The following is a 17136-nucleotide window of genomic DNA, read 5'->3' as shown; positions in this document are numbered from 1 at the left end:
TTTTTATAAATAATTATTTAGTTCTATATTACAATATAGGTAGACAAATCAAATAATTATTTTTAAACCTTTTCATATAAAGACATTTCTCAACATATGTTTCTTTTAAAAAGTTAGAGTGATTGACTGGTTTTGAGGGTATTTTTGTAAACGAACAATTCTTTTAGAAATTATGCAATGCTTTAATACATCAAATCAAACAATGGATAAGAAATATGTCAGCATAACTAATAACAACATAACTAATGCAAGCATAACTAATAGTAGCATTACTAATACACCCTATTTAACATTATTCCTATGCACCCTACCAAATAACCCCTTATTTTAAATTTTATTTGTAAAGGGCCGAATAACAAATTGACCCGACCCACAACCCGGTTTTCTGTCAAAAACCCAGCTAAAGCCCTCGCGACTTGTATAGAGAATTTCACTGAAGCAGCAAACAATCAATCTCCAAATTCGAATCACTGAATCATGTACGGCGGTGGTGAGTACCAGTTACTTCCTTTCGCGAGTGTAAAATACGTCTATTTACGGCTTTAGCATTTTTCTTATTGTAAGCACAAGAATTCAGCGCGTTTTTGTTTGCAATTTTATATTTTGGGTCTACAGATGAAGTATCAGCAATTGTGATAGATTTGGGTAGCCATACTTGCAAAGCTGGTTACGCTGGTGAAGATGCTCCTAAAGCCGTTTTCCCTTCTGTAAGTTAATTTTAAAGAAATCCTTTTTAGGTTGCAAATTAACAATGCAGCTTTCAGTAAGATGTTCCAAAGCGTTGTTCCAGTTCAAAGTTCAAATCTTCTGGAAAGCATAAACAAAATAAATTTTTAAAGTTATATGTACCGGCATTTAAAGATTATATACACTATCAGGTTATTTTTCAAACCTAAAAATACTCTTGTATTTTTCAAACCTGTTTTGAAAACGCTTTTCTTGAGCCGAAGGTCTATCCAAAACAGCCCCTCTACCTCACAAAAGTAGGGGTAAGGTCTGCCTACACCCCACCCTCCCTAGACCCCACTTGCGGGATCACACGGGATATTATGTTGTTGTATTATACACTATCAGGTTATTTAATAGACAATTACAGGTAACTGTCACCTGTCTATAGCAAGTTTGAGTCTGCTCCTTAGTTTTAACTTAGGTTTCTTTTAGTTATGTTTATGAGCAGACATACTCTATTTACTTGTACCCTCTTTTGCTATGCATCTTCTTGATGTCTTTAATGAAATTCTTTTGCTTCATCAAAGAAAAAATTTGAGTTGGTAACCTCGAAAAGAAAGTAAGTAGCTTGTTACAACGGGTGAAATTGTGGCAATAATGTAAAAGAATTTTACACTGATAGAGTGATAGTATATATAATTTAAATCCATGGAATTTTTGGGAAATGCAAGCCTGAACACCAGATTTGACTGCTAAAGATGAAGCTGCTAAAGTTTAGAACTTTGGTCATAGGCAGCGTCTTTGAGCCTTAGTGGCATTAAGATGCAATTGAGGTAAAAGTATAGGGTAGTAGTGAATAGGGATTGACATGGCATTAGCACGCCACTACTTGCCCGACACTCAATTTTTTATTTTTATTTTGGGGATTAATGATTTTAATATAGATCATGAACTCTTTTTATTTATTTCTTGATTTTTCTTGAAGAAATTAGAATATTTAGAAATGAAAATCATTAACTAGAACTAGAACACCAAAAGACTGAAATTGGGAGATTCAACCAATTTTCCCATCAGCATTTATAAAATTATCAGGTATAATTTGAGAAAATAGGAAACTTTACATTGTTTTCTCATCTACATGGCGGAGAAACTTGAGGACTATTAGACTCAAGGGCTAGAGAATCCTCTACCCTGTGTGATGTTTTTTTTTTTTTCTTTTTCTGGAGTGCATCAACGCCGGTAAAGTGGTGGATTAGTTATTATCAAATAAATGCTTACGGTAGCTGAAAGCTCTTTGTCAGGTCCTCAAGAGCAATCCTTTCAAACAATTTTATACCTTCTTTTAGGTTGAATAGCTGTTGAATATGATTTGGGAATGGGATACTTGTAATGGATTCACATGGGAACTTTTACCACATTTAAATGCCCACTCTATGTTATTGCCGAGAGACCATAGTTATAGATTATCCTGCAAGGTCTTGTAGCTCTAACATCTAAGTAGCTTCTATGCTTGGGAATTTCATACAAGACTTACACGTCTCAACCTGTTATTTTTTTATTTTTTTTGGGTCATGGGGGAAGCAATCTTGTAATTTGTAAATGCTCACCCTTAATCTACGTCAAGTGTTTCCTTGGGCTAAAAGTCAAACTACTACCAGAAGGTTTGAATTCCTTGACTTGAAAAATTTGGCTATCCATTGAAAAGAGAGGAATCCATTTGCCATCTTTAGCTATTTAATCGCGGCATGCGGTTGATATGAATGTTATGGCCACTTGTGCTGCTATTGTCATATTTTTCCAGCTAAGCGGCTACTAGTAATATTGCAGTGTGTTCTATTTTCAATAAATGACACGGGCTAGAGAATCCTCTACCCTGTGTGTTGCTTTTTTTTTCTGGAGTGCATCAACGCTGGTAAAGTGGTGGATTAGTTATTATCAAATAAATGCTTATGGTAGCTGTAAGCTCTTTGTCAGGTCCTCAAGAGCAATCCTTTCAAACAAATTTATACGTTCTTTTAGGTTGAATAGCTGTTGAATATGATTTGGGAATGGGATACTTGTAATGGATTCACATGGGAATTTTTACCACATTTAAATGCCAACTCTATGTTATTGCCGAGAGACCATAGTTTTAGATTATCCTGCAAGGTCTTGTAGCTCTAACATCTAAGTAGCTTCTATGCTTGGGAATTTCATACAAGACTTACAAGTCTCAACCTGTTATGTTTTTTTTTTTTGGGGTTATGGGGAAGCAATCTTGTAATTTGTAAATGCTTGCCCTTAATCTACTTCAAGTGTTTCCTTGGGCTAAAAGTCAAACTACTACCAGAAGGTTTGAGTTCCTTGACTCGAAAAATTTGGCTATCCATTGAAAAGAGAGGAGTCCATTTGCCATCTTTAGCTATTTAATCGCGGCATGTGGTTGATATGAATGTTATGCCACTTGTGCTGCTATTGTCATATTTTTCCAGCCAAGCGGCTACTAGTGATATTGCAGTGTGTTCTATTTTCAATAAATGACTTATTATTCTTTTACTAAAAATGGATCTCGGTGTTGTATGTTTGCTGTATGCATCCCATGTCAAGGTTTCTTTCTTTATTCCAAAGCCTGCTAATGGCTTTCTTCTATGCAACTCATGAACGAACAGATATCAAAGAAACCAAGAACAGATTGTCCATTCTCTATCAATCTAATTATAAAGAAATGATAGTTCAGCACACAGTTAATTGGAGGTAAAATTAGTCCAGAAAACTAATGGTGCAGTAGATGAATACTGAGAAATACTTCTCTTACGTACTTATTGGAAAAAAAAATACTTCTCTTACGCATCTCAGAACCGGAAAGTATAAATGAAGCTGACCAACATATATGCGCTACCATTTCCACTTTTAACCTTAAGAAAATAGAGAAAATATAGATGCCCCCAGGGCTTAGTTCAAGTGGCAATTGTTGTGGGCTTGTGGCTTAAGTCATAGGTTCAAGCTTTGCGCCATGCGAACTAAAGCCTGGTATTTAAGTGGAGAAGATTAGAGGGACTAAAGCCTGGTATTTAAGCGGAGAAGATTAGAGGGGCGGGCCATTATCCCGGAGTTTCGAAGGCTGCAATTGGTCATGAGAGTTGGCCTTAGACGGATTTCTCGGTCATAAAAAAAAGAAGAAATATAAATGGCTTATCTTATTATATAGCTCGTACCGCTTTTGGAGAATGTTGGTTCAATGATAGAAGTCCCTAATTGCACTCAAGGATGTATCCTGGCTGTTAATGAAGTTAGAATGAACCATGAGAGCACGGGGTTCAAATCACAGTAGTATGATAGAAGTCCCTGATTGCACTCAAGGATGTAGCACGGCGGTTCATGAAAGTTAGGATGAACCATGAGAGACTGGGTTTAAAATCACAATAGAGGCAAAAAAGGTAGGTGATTTCTTTCCATCTGTTTACGCTTCGGTGGATAGTGTTACCCTATACCTTTGTTGGTGGGAGGTGCCAGGTAACCAGTGGATTAGTCTGAGTTACATGCAAGATGGTTCGGACACTTTCATTAAAAAAAAAAGAGATTTCCTACTTAGTCTTGAACAATAAGATTTCTAGTGGAAGCAGCTCAAAATTTCCAGGAAACTTTATACATAAGATAGCTGCTGAGAAAATCAGCGAGATCTCTCCTGTTATTTTCTTTTTATATAATCAATTATCTATATCTCTAGTATCTCTTGTTTTTTCAAGATTAGTTCAAATCTTTTCCTCATTATAGTTGGTGTCCTTTTGAGTTCTTGAATATCATTAGCAGGTTAGCCACTCACAAACTAACCCGCCTGGGTCATGATGTCTATATCATTATTTATTTCCTTCATATATGCTCATATTTCAGATTCTCTTTCAACTAGTCACCTACATTGTATTATTTCTGTGTAAAGTTGTCTTGATTTTATCATCTTTTAAAGGTTGTTGGATCAGTTGATCAAATGGAAGTTGATAATCCTGATAATCCGGAGGATAATTCCGGATCTGCTCCTGACTCTAAATCAAAGGGGAAGCGGAGATTGTATGTTGGATCTCAAGCCTTGGGATTTCGCCGTGATCTCATGGAGGTCAGTTTGCAAGTTTATATAGAACCACTTTGTGACCATTTCCTTATCTCTGTCATCTAAGATGTTGGATTATCTTGGGCAGGTGCTATCGCCCATCAAGGATGGGATGGTTGTGGACTGGGATATTGTAGAGAACATATGGGACCATGCTTTCAGGTAATTGGCCCTTCCTTTCATTGATTTGTTGAGCAATTTCCCCTGTAACATTAATGGCACGAATGTTACTCGAAATAATTTAGCTAAGTGGGGATTTTCAACTTGAAGCGATATGGCACAATTGCATGAGTATGCAGTATTATGTTTCTCAGTCTCCAAATCTTATAAAAAAGAAGAAGTCTACAACCCAGTTGCCAGGGATATTTGCAGCAACATATAGTTTGTGGATTTTCTTTCAGACTGCTTTGCTTATTGTTGCATGGTCGTTCTATGTATTTCACATCCTCCCCTCCTAGTCTGAGAGTACCCTGGAGACCCTCACTGAGGGATCTTACCACCTTAAGGTGATATACTGCTGATCGTGTTGCTCTGGCACATATGCTTTTGATTACTGAGTCCTATGAAACATATTGTAGAATTATTATGTGAGACAGACAAAATCTAAATAGTTTTCTTTTAATCTAATTAGTTTAGTTGATATTGGCCTATTTCACAATTTTCCTAATAGCTGAAAGGATAGTTTTAGGCAATTAACAATATCTAGGACATTGTAGAGTTTGTTGCAGGGTTGTTTTAAGCAATTATTCCTAATGGACCCCAGACCACCATTAGCTTTCAAGATTGGACTGCATTACTTTTTTCCCCTTAATTTAGTTTTACTACTTGGATTACTGGCACTGTCCTCTTTCATACTATGTTGCTCGGAACCTTCAATTACCGACGGCACTGAAGTCGACACGACAGGACAGACCGGTATGGTTACAGGGTTCGTACTGGGTTCTGTCAACATTCGGTGGATACTTTTACAAAGGAAAGGTGAAACTGAGAACCAAGAAGACAGAGATGAAGCACAAAGGAAAAGAGGAAAAAAACAGAAAAGAACAGTTGGAGACATCATTTGAAGCCACCATTCAACTCAAACAGAGGATGGCATGCTAGGGTTACTTTCTGGTGAATCCGCCACTGAATGCAAAGGAGGAAATGCCATAGGAGCGTATCTTTGCCAATTACTGGTGGACTGGGCCTTTACAAAAACACCCGGACAAACGTATTCTACAAAAATACTGTGATTTCATTGGGTCACAAACTCAGTTCATTGTATATTCATAGATAAGATCCCTAAGAACAACATTAATTGGGCCAACTTTGGATCATTTAACACTACTTACAAATTATTATTCAACATAACTTAAATTTAATTATACAAAAATGGATTTTGGCGAAAATTTATCTAAAAGTTGAGTTATTTTTCTATGTTCTAAATAACTAGTAATTGTTATACATATTATATTTACACATTTATTAGCTGTATCCCAATGTCCGTACCCATACTGCTATCCATATCCGATATATTAGAATTTACGAGATGACAAATCCTACCTCTATATCCGCACCCGTGTCAGACACTTGCACCCGTATCCGGGCAACATAGCTTTTGCATTAATGGAAATAATGCTGTATTAGTGATTCATCCCCGAAAAGGAACATGCTTATGCTACAGACCACTGGCACTGTACTTTTGTAGATGGGGCTGCACTGCTGCAGTGTTTTTCACTTTCTTTGATCACTGAAAAATACCTGCTTTATATAAAGATGATGTTGTATTTACTTATCAAAAAAATAAAAACAAAAATACAGATGATGTTATATTACTGATTCATTTTGAAGAAAGGTAAAAACTGTCTTCTTTATATGCTTTTCCTGCGACATCTTTTTTGCTTTTTCCTGTCCTTTGTCATTTGGTTAAGTTGATGCGGCTCTTAGACTGTTCAAAGAAACCTTTTTCCCTGCCTACTTACATTCACTTACAGGGAATGCTTACTGATCGATCCAAAGGAGCATCCGATGTTACTTGCCGAGCCTTGTTCGAACACTCAGCAGCAGAGGGAAAAGTGAGCAATCCAATCTGTCTTTTAGCAGTCTTATTACCTTACATTATTCTAAGAATCATGCCTTTTGTTTTTGGAACTTGTATAGTTATTACGTACAACATTTCAAGCCTTTATTTTACCTGAATATGCTGGCCATTTTATTTAATGAAACTCTTAACCTTTCTTTAAAATAAATTGCTGGCCTATCTATTTTGGCGTCCTACGTTAATTCTGTTTTACAGAGAAAGTTTTATTAGGAAGCCTAGGAAAGTACAAGGACGAAGCATGCTCTTAGGTAAAAATTACGTATTTATTAATCCTGTAGGCCCTTCGTCTTTGCTAGTTCAAAGGGCAAACATTGAGCACTGCAACAGCTTCCTGTTATATTAAAGTCATAAGCACCAAAAGTTTGTTATAGTTTAACGAGAAAACAATATATATCCCATGAGACAAAATAATCTTGTCCTCAGCTAAAAACTAAGAGAACAATTTAGCAGTCTGTGACTAAACTGCACTTCTACCAGAAGGCACAGCTAGTGAGTGAAGGGAGGAAGAACAGCGAAACACAAAAAGAGGATTAGTTATTTAGAAGGTCATGGATATTCAATGGATGAATAAGAACCTGAGCGGCTGATACCAGTGATGTAGCACCAGAAAGGGAGTAGGGTGAAAGAAGGGGAAAGAATGAGAAAGGGGAGAAGGAGAGAAGAATAAAGAGAGGAGAGAAAAACTGAAAGACAGAAAGAAGAATTGAAGAATCCGCAAAAGAGAGAATTTACAAGTAGTTCATCTTTAATATCTCTTTAGAGTGATTCTTGTGGCCTTGATTGAGCATTTTGACCTCTCAAAATAGTCCTCTGAGCTTTCTGCACAGTTAAAGAACAAATTTGGATCAAGTTTTTGATCAAAGCTAGGTCCTTCCACCTTGACCTTTTCTGTGAGGTCATTGTAGTCCTCATAACGTTGCCTGGAATTCCTATCATGGTGATCTCTTAAGTGAAGATTGTCAAGTAGTGGCTGATTTACTGATGAACTGCTCATTTGCCGCAGAATGGATCCCAAGTCCCAACATAAAAGCCTTACCTTGTTTAATGTGTAATAACTTGTGAAATTACTCTATTCGAAAGATTTCTTCCCCTTAACGAGAAGAGTCTACTGTGAAAGACTTTGTCCATCATGAACTGGAATAAAGGAAAGAAGTTATTGTTCAAAGCTAAAAATGAAGTTTAACTATTGAGGGATCATTATCATTTAGATGTTTCCTCTTAAGGCAATCTGGCACTTGCATTATCACGTCATCTGAATGCAAACTGAAAATTACAGTGGACTGAACATTTAATTGACAGGGCTGCAGAGATAATGTTTGAAAAGTACCAAGTTCCTGCATTGTTTTTGGCCAAAAATGCTGTAAGTGCCTTTATCGATTCTTGAGTCTTTAATTTGTAGCATCTTAACAGAAACTTCGTTGTGCTGTTTAGTAATGAAACTTTCACTTTTACCTGATTAAGAAAAAGAAAAAATAAAAAGAAAAATACTGTATCTTCTTAATGTTACAAGATCATTCCACTCTGGTTGCTAATTATCTCCGGATACCGTTACTGCTAGGTTCTCACATCTTTTGCATCAGGACGTGCAACTTCTTTGGTCGTTGACAGGTAGGATCTTTTTTACGGACTGGCTATCGGCCTTGAATCGCTTCTTTGACTTGTCTTGTCAATAAAGTTCTTTTGCGGAGAAATTTAACCTCCCAGCCATAATAGCATTCATATTATCTGCATGCATTGTGCGCTTCTATACCTTTCCTTTTAGTGAATATAAAGAATTGGAAAGATTTCATGATTTCTGGTGCATGATGGCATATTAGTTTCAGTTTCTCTTCATCTTGAATTGTTAAGTTTCTACACATTTACATCAGTAGCAGTCTGGTTTGATTCATAACTGTATGATGAGCGATTGATGAAAAATTTGAGCTCTTCAAGCAGGCATTGTAACTTTTAAGAATCTTGTAAGAATTATGTCTGAGAATATGGAGATATGATATCAAACTTTTAATTATATTAAGGAATGTGTAAGAATTGTAGAAATGATATAAAGTTTTCACTTAGATTAGGTGGATGGTATTCTGTATTTTTATTCTTTTTCAATCTCTACTACTGCATAGTACACCTGTAATACTCTTCCATTTCAATCATCCTTGTATAGTTCTATCTGATATCTTTATCTATAGAATATCTTGGCTGACTAAGCCTAGATATTTAAATTTATTTAAATTTTCCATATTTAAACATCACAATTTTTCCTAGTATCACTACACTTTTATCCTTCTTGTGAGGACTATTAAGTATGTCCTTGAAGTTCAATGCGTTTCTTTTCTTAATAGTAACTTTTGCTACACTCACAAAGTTAGATATGCAGGAGTAGAACAGGAAAGATATGAGGGTTAGACAGATCCCAATAGAGGTTTGGAAGTGCCTTGTAAGGGTTGGTGTAGTATGATGCATCATTATAAAATTGTTCAATGTTTGTATTAAGGAGTAGAAAGATACCAAAATAGTGTTGAAGTTAAATTGTTCATTGGTTAGACACCAGGGCCACAAATGAAATTCTTCAATAATTAAGAAGCTAAATTCACTATTATGGTTGAAATGTGTGCACCACCTTATCTAAGAGTTTATGGTGTTAAAGAAGGCACACTCTATTTGTTTAGCTCTACAACTATTATCCGTAGCGAAGAGAGCTATACAAAGATGTTGTTCTCTGGAATGCTCATCCATTCAATCAACTATACATCAAAAGTCATCCAATCATTTAGACAAAGTTGAAGCTCAAGTTACCAGTTCTGGAGTGTTTTGCTTTATTTTTTTTGAAGTTGGTGAAGGAGTGGTTTGCTTTTTTCTATGTCCTCGGATCTGCTGACTATTTTCTTTTCAAGTTATAGCTGTTTCTATTTAAGAGACTGGATGCATGTGTGCTCTTTCTGTTACTCTACCTTGTTAACCGTTATGAATCTAGCAGTTTCTGCTTGCATCTTTTCTCTGTTGCTCATTGGATACTGCTAAAAGAGCTGTTCTTGAACTAATGCAGTGGTGGAGGATCGACTACTGTTGCTCCTGTTCATGATGGATATGTTCTTCAAAAGGTATCCCTCAACAAAGAGCAACTGCCTAAGTGTTTTTCCTTTTTTTTTTCTGATGACTGTAATAACTTCACTTAATTAAGAGTTTAACATATGATCACTTTTACCTATTTACTTGAGCCATCTATTGTAAAATATACTACTTCCAGTTCGAAATATGACCTCTTTTCCTTTTCTTATGGAATTTTTAGTTCAATTCCTACCATTAGCATAGCTTTTACTTAACAAACAGAGATCTACATTAATGTTTGTACTTCTGACATGCTTCTGGGAATTGTTTAATTGCACTGAGCACATGAATTTGTCCCGAATCTGCTGACATCCCCTTCTCACTCTCAAAATAAAATTAAAACAAAAAAGAAGAAAATATCTATTATCTTGTTGTACTTCCCTCATGGTAATAACTGAAGGCCTCAAATTGTATCTCGCTTGAATTTCTTTAAGAAAAATCACATACTGGGTTGGCTGGCATGTTTCCCTCCAGTAGATGTGTTAACTAACTATCCATTCATAGAATATTCCTGGCTGTTTGTTAACTGACTATCCTTTCATAGAATATTCCTGGCTGTTTCCTAAATTGTAAGCCAGAGTGAAGAAGAAATCAAGTCCAGGATATGGATTCTAAGGTGGAAAAGCTAATTAATCAATGCAGGATTGATCATGTACTTTAGATGTTGAAGATGGCAGGCTCTCTAGATGAAAATTTTAAATGTTTATTTTGTCTATGGGACGTGGAAGGAGGAAAAGGATTTCATGTTTAGTTGCATCATCCCTCCTCGTTGCATGGGGAGACAGGGTCTAAGTTGCTGGTGCACTTGTACAATCTTTCTTTTATTTCTTTAAGGATGGGAATATATTAGTGGCTATGGATGTTAAATCTTCAACACATGGTCTGTGCATTGTTGTCCAACTTCTCAAAGTTCTGTTTTTGGTTTCGTTGAATATATATGTTTCTTTATTTTGATAACAGGCGGTTGCTACATCTCCTATTGGGGGAGAAATTCTTACCGATTGCTTGATAAAAAGTTTGGAACAGAAAGGCATTACGGTTAGTTATTTATTGTCAGTTTCCCCCTTTAAGACATGATCTCATACAATGATCTGCCTTATCTTGAAACAAACTTTTTTTTTTCCTTTTTCTCATTGTTCTTCTAGATAAAGCCTCGGTACTCATTCAAGCGGAAGGAGATCCGTCCAGGAGAATTTCAGGTAACACACCCTTGTTTTAGTGCCATAACTAGTCTGATTGTTTAATCCTCACCTAAATGTAATGTTTAAGTATCTTGGTTTGTGTTTCTTCATTCTATCTTTTTAAGATTTGTTCACCATTATTTTTCTGAAGTTTTGTTGAATTTCTTAATCACACTTATGCTTTGTTTCACAGACAGTAGACCTTGACTTCCCTGATACAACAGAGAGTTACAAACTGTATTGCCAGGTTAATCATTATTAGCATTTTCTTTCTTCAGTTGTTATTTCTCTTAGCTGCTCAGTCTTGTTCTGTTTTTGCAGAGAGCGATTGCAAGTGACATAAAAGAATGCGTCTCGCGAGCCCCAGATACTCCATATGATGGTTTGTTTCTCCTGTTAGCTATTATATATTCTTATACTCCTTTTGACTCATGGACTCTGTTATGCATTTTCCCTAGAAGATATAAATGTATCTAAATATGAGAAGGCAGTTCACCAAATAACTTGCGTCCGCTCCCAATTGAATGCCCACTTTTGTTTTTTGAGGGTCAATTTTGGAAACAATTACTTTGTTCTGCGAAATTTAATTGAGATACTATAAAAACTTATCATAAACTTTTAAAATGCAATTGGTAAAAAGAAAGAAAAAAAACTGTTTTGACTCTCAAACAGAAAAATGAGTTACTTAAGTTGGGTCAAGGTACTATAATGGACGAAAGCAGCTTCTGTCATAGATCCTTATCTAGCATAGGTATTAAATACTATGTTGTTTCCTCTTCCCTCATCCAACTCTGCCCTGAAAAACTATGAATCATCTAACATCCAATGCAGGAGAAATTTACAGGGAATTGAATCTTGATCTAAGTGTAGTGAAAGGATATTAACTCCGAAGATATTGCCAACATTCTACCATGTCTTGACAGAGTTGTTTCTTTTGTAATCCCTCAGCTATAATGCACCCTTATCTAAAAGGAAACAGAAGGGAAGCAAAAGGAACTATCCTCATCCAACAAAATGTCAACCATATATTTTGGCCATAGTCTTATACCTTTTAGTATATATTGTTGCTCGCTATGGCAATTGACAGAAGGAGGAAAAAGGAAAAAGTGATCTTCCTCATCTAACAAAATGTAACTGGTATCTTTTGGCAGTAATCTTAGACCTTTTATTATATATACTTTGCTCATAATGGCAGTTGAAATTGCTTCAAGTTCCAGTGATACTATATTCTTGTATGTTTTCATATGCTTTTTCTCTTTGGTGTTGTTCTATATGTAGTATTTTGTTTTGAAGTTTGAAAGTAATATGCTGCTACTCTATTTCTTGCAGACAGTTCATATTCAAACATTCCAACGACGTCTTATGAGCTACCTGACGGGCAGTAAGTGTTGTAGTCTTCCGCTGTTTTGGAGAATAGTGATTGAGTTTCCTTAGATCTTTGGTTGAAGATCTAAATGCAAAAATCGGAACCCCTTTTATTTCTTAGTTTGTAATTTTACCTTCTTGGTATAACTAGAAGCTCCATGGTAGTGGTTTTCAGTCCTAGATGGTTAGGCTTCAGCTGTTCAGAGTTGCTGCCTGTGACCTATTTTGATTAACCTATGCCTTCTCAAAAACATGCGAACCTCTTTCCTTAATTGGCTGAGTCCATCATTTTAAACAATGTCAAGGTGAAGATAACGTTCCGTATAAGTTTATATTATTTGAATTTGATGGTGACATCTTTATACTTTTTCATATGACTCAAATATCTAGCGATGTCAACTATAGTAACTCATTACAATTCTCTTACTCTCTGCAAACAAAATCAATTAAGTCAATTAGATTGGAATTGGCGGATATTCTTTTGTATGGTTAAAATTAAGTTCATATGCCTTCTATTTTTTGTTTTGCATGATGAAACAGAACGATAGAAGTCGGAGCGGATAGATTCAAGATTCCTGATATTATTTTCAATCCATCATTAGTTCAGGTTGGTATTGCTTAGCGTCCTAATTTTCGGGTTTCTTGTTCTGTTCTCTTATCTTGTGGGAGTCATGGTCTCATGGATATATGTGAGCAGTTGTTTGTGCGCGACTTTAATCTTCTTTTGTGCATGATTCTGTATTTTTAGTTATCTTAAGATGTTGAATCTGTAATGCTTCTTGCCCTGCCTCCCTCTGTTGTATTTTTCACTTTTTATGTATTGATCCTTCAGAAGTTGCGTATACTTTTAGCTGAAGCGCTCCTTGGTATGGTCTTATCTTTGCATTGCAATGATTAGAACTATATTTCAAGAATTATTTTGATGGTAAATAAGGATAATGGACCTGGCTGTTCTAATTTACACACCTCCAGTACTGTTCACACAATTTGGTTCGATATTACTGTTTTAACTTTGCATCTCATTTCCTTGCATTTCAAGATTCAACAAAGTTTATAGTATCACAGGTCACAAAATAGTGGGATGTTTCTGGGTGGCAGTTTATTGTGCCATGATCTCTTCTTTGAGATTCAGATTTAGTTGTTGAATTGTCAAAGATATGTATTATTTGAGATATCAGTCTCTAATGATTTTTAATAAGTATTTTTCTGTGTTCTTTTCTGTATACTCTCATATGTTGTCAGATGTAATACAGAACGTTCTGTCTGCTTAAGCATACCTATTATCTGGAGAATCTGTCATCTTGCCTTCTCAAGCTAGCCGCTTCAGATTTCTGGTTTATCTAGTCTTTTACTTTGGTATTTTTCTTTCTGTGTGTCACAGACTATCCCCGGTATGGAAAGTTTTGCTGAGACTGCTGCTTCTCTTCGTGGTCTATCACAAATGGTTGGTCCTTTCTCCCTTTACTTTTGCTCAAATAGATAATATCAGCTGACATTCATCCTTCAATTTTTGTTCCTCTTTCGCATTTCCTTCGTCGTCTGGTGTAATAATTCACTCAAAATTTTCAGGTTATCGAGAGCATAAACAAGTGCGATGTGGATATCCGAAGAGAACTTTTTAGTAGTATATTGGTAAAGCCATCAATCCTTCTTGTAATCTTTTTAAATATGAGGCTGCAGTTTCTTTTTTGTGCACTTCCCCTATTTTTTGTAGTTGCTTTTAACATTTAAATACTTCTGAAGATCACTTTATAAAGTCAATTCTTTTAAATTCCCATTTTCACATTGTAAGCACTGAAACTGAGAGGATGCTTTCCTTCAGGAGAACAACAACAACAACAACAAACCCAGTAGTTTCAGGAGAAGAAAATGGAAATTGCATGACAAAGTGATTTTAATTTTTCTAACCGGATGATGCTCTTTATGACTTTGTAGATAAAAATTATATAAAGAACAATATGAAAATTCAATAGCAGATTAGAGCCAGTGCTTTTCAAATTTATCGTTGGATTAAGTCCCATTGGATTAAGTCCCATTTTCACATTGTAAGCACTGAAACTGAGAGGATGCTTTCCTTCGGGAGAACAACAACAACAAACCCAGTAGTTTCAGGAGAAGAAAATGGAAATTGCATGACAAAGTGATTTTAATTTTTCTAACCGGATGATGCTCTTTATGACTTTGTCGCTAAAAATTATATAAAGAACAATATGAAAATTCATCAGCAGATTAGAGCCAGCGCTTTTCAAATTTATCATTGGATTAAGTCCCACATCTACCTACCACGAGCATATGGATTTGCGTAGACTACTTTTGTTTTGTCTGTTTGAATATGAAACATTGGATGAGATTTTAGTTTGATGCCTCATACAGCTTGCTGGGGGGACAGCATCGATGCAGCAACTCAAAGAACGTCTGGAAAAGGACTTGCTAGAGGTGCCGTTTCTCATTTGACTCTAACTATGCCCGTCTCCCCTTTCATGCACTTGTTCGAATTCAAGCACAGCAGTCTTGTTTTATCTCCTTAGCTTGAATACCTAATTCCATATCTCATTTGCGCTTTTTTCCAGGAGTCTCCTCAAGCAGCGAGAGTCAAAGTGCTGGCTAGTGGAAATGCTACAGAAAGGAGATTCAGGTTAAACTATTACTCTGTAGTTCTCATTTCATCTTTCTCAGCCTCTCTTCATGGTAATAGTTCCTTTAGATGTTGAGTATATAAAGTAAAGGTAGAAGCTTTCAACTGTCTAGTGTGTGTACTGCACTTACTTTTCTCATCTACATGCAACATTCATGAATTGGTTTTGGATTTCCTCTGATATTTGCTACTTCTTAGTTTAAACCTGACAGCACATAACTGAAGCATTTTGCCCAAAATTTCAAGTACTATTGGCATATCCTTTTTTTTTTTGTTTGATTTGCACCGGGTGTCCGAGTCTCTAAGAGCCCCGACTAATCTTGGGGGTGCACAGGCCCTCGGCAAGGAGTTTCCCGCAAGTGCACCACGGTTAATTCAGGTTTTACTCCCTTCACACAACTCTGATCTAACAAAGGCGTTGTGTGATAACAAACCCAGTGTAATCCCACAAATGGGGTCTGGGGAGGGTAAACATATAAATGCAGATTTCCCCTTTCTCTTACCATATAAATGCAGATTTGAGAAAACAGTAAACATACTTCTTTTGTCAACTGCTTTTAGTAAAATCTTGAAATGCTAGTTTGAAGAGGATATATCTGTTCATCCATAAATGATGATTTGCATTTAGCAATTGGGAGAGGGTTTCTTCACACAACTCTGATCTAACAAAGGTGTTGTGCAGTGTTTGGATAGGGGGCAGCATATTGGCATCTCTTGGTTCCTTTCAACAAATGTGGTTTTCGAAGTCCGAGTAAGTTCTGCATGTTTCTTTGAAACCAATGCTACTTTTGAGAAGCAAGAGTACTCCTTGTTTTTGTTTCCTTTAAAACAGCTCTTCCTACGCCACATAACTGTAGTGGTTTTTGATGAGCACACCTCTTCATTATGCTAATGACAGGTACGAAGAGCACGGGGCATCTTATGTTCAAAGAAAATGTCCGTAAGATGATTGCTTGCCGTTCTGTTATATTTTGGTGGAAAGCACTGTATCTATTTGACTAGCATCAAGCAAAGATGTTTTTCCAAGTGGACTTGCTCTGCTCAAGTCTTGTATCATTAGGAATCTGTATCACTGCATACCATTGTTCTGTAATGCATTGGTAGTACCAGTGTACATCCATATCGGACTTGCACCGATGACTAACGTAGTAGGAATCAGAGTGACGTGCTATTTGTGTCTGGCTGTTAGCTGTACCACTACTGAAGCTGTTCAATGAAAATGCTAGATTAAACACCTTGTGCTTGCTAAGACCTTGTTTGGCAACTAAGTGGACAAAGACCCCTTTGTAACACTTGGAAGTTTACCGAGAGAACACCGACGATGGGTCAATCACGGCGTTCTTATGTCTAAAGGTTGAAAATTGGCTACCTCAAGTGATGAAGCAAGAAGTTCTAGCAAAATCCAATCAAGCAGTGAAATGATTGTATGATATCTCAGACAAAAGTTGGTCTCATTCGCTTTTTCGAGGATGCAGTGTGTATTGTGATCGCTTGTTGGGTCGAATCTTCTCTAGAGGAAGAAACAGAACGTTAGGTGGTTTAGGCATGAGAGATCCCACAGCTAATATGACCATGATCTTGTTTAAAGACAATTAAAAATTTGGTTAAAAAGATTTTCGTAAATTCTCATTTTACTGTGTTGGGTGGGTCATAATCCAATTGATGCTGGGCAAAGATCACTTTTAATTCGCGATCGGAATTTTTATATCCAACAGCTGTAAAAGTATATAAATTTATGTGTGCGCGCAATATATATATATATATTATTTTGAGAACGACTATGCAATATCACTAATTTGTTGACGCTCGTAGCATCTCCATTGATATGAAAATATTTCGCTAATATTCAACAAATTAAAAAGGATAACTTTCTCATATTACCAACCTTTGTCGTCATTTGTGGTCATTCGTCATTACTTTGGGAAAATTACAAACAAGAATCTCTTATATTAAACACATATTCGTCATTTGTATCCTTACTCATGCTCAAGCACTTCCAATCAATTTCAACATATCCTCGACA

The 17136-nt window shown here is 36.2% G+C and overlaps 1 protein-coding gene across 1 annotated transcript; it reads left to right on the top strand.

Annotated features, from left to right (window-relative positions):
* The first annotated feature begins 389 nt into the window (after nucleotides 1-389).
* On the top strand, nucleotides 390-16742 carry LOC109206456 (actin-related protein 4). The gene is made up of 20 exons (XM_019369276.1): nucleotides 390-490; nucleotides 616-707; nucleotides 4613-4759; nucleotides 4842-4915; nucleotides 6727-6807; nucleotides 8133-8193; nucleotides 8392-8441; nucleotides 9871-9925; nucleotides 10893-10970; nucleotides 11078-11131; nucleotides 11307-11360; nucleotides 11435-11495; nucleotides 12443-12494; nucleotides 13019-13085; nucleotides 13860-13922; nucleotides 14048-14110; nucleotides 14852-14914; nucleotides 15049-15113; nucleotides 15796-15864; nucleotides 16012-16742. Exons 1-20 carry the CDS (start codon nucleotides 478-480, stop codon nucleotides 16055-16057), a joined length of 1308 nt encoding a protein of 435 aa, XP_019224821.1. The 5' UTR covers nucleotides 390-477; the 3' UTR covers nucleotides 16058-16742.
* The last annotated feature ends 394 nt before the right edge of the window (nucleotides 16743-17136 follow it).

The sequence above is a fragment of the Nicotiana attenuata genome, unplaced genomic scaffold (genome assembly GCF_001879085.1).
Source record: "Nicotiana attenuata strain UT unplaced genomic scaffold, NIATTr2, whole genome shotgun sequence".
NCBI classification, from domain to species: domain Eukaryota; kingdom Viridiplantae; phylum Streptophyta; class Magnoliopsida; order Solanales; family Solanaceae; genus Nicotiana; species Nicotiana attenuata.
Note: the sequence above shows the minus strand (reverse complement) of the source record. Positions and strands in the feature narration are given on the sequence as shown.

Coding starts and splice junctions, on each gene's coding strand:
- LOC109206456 (XM_019369276.1), top strand. Junction 8,442..9,870: donor ACTTCTTTGGTCGTTGACAG/GTAGGATCTTTT, acceptor GAACTAATGCAG/TGGTGGAGGATCGACTACTG. Junction 14,915..15,048: donor TGGAAAAGGACTTGCTAGAG/GTGCCGTTTCTC, acceptor GCTTTTTTCCAG/GAGTCTCCTCAAGCAGCGAG.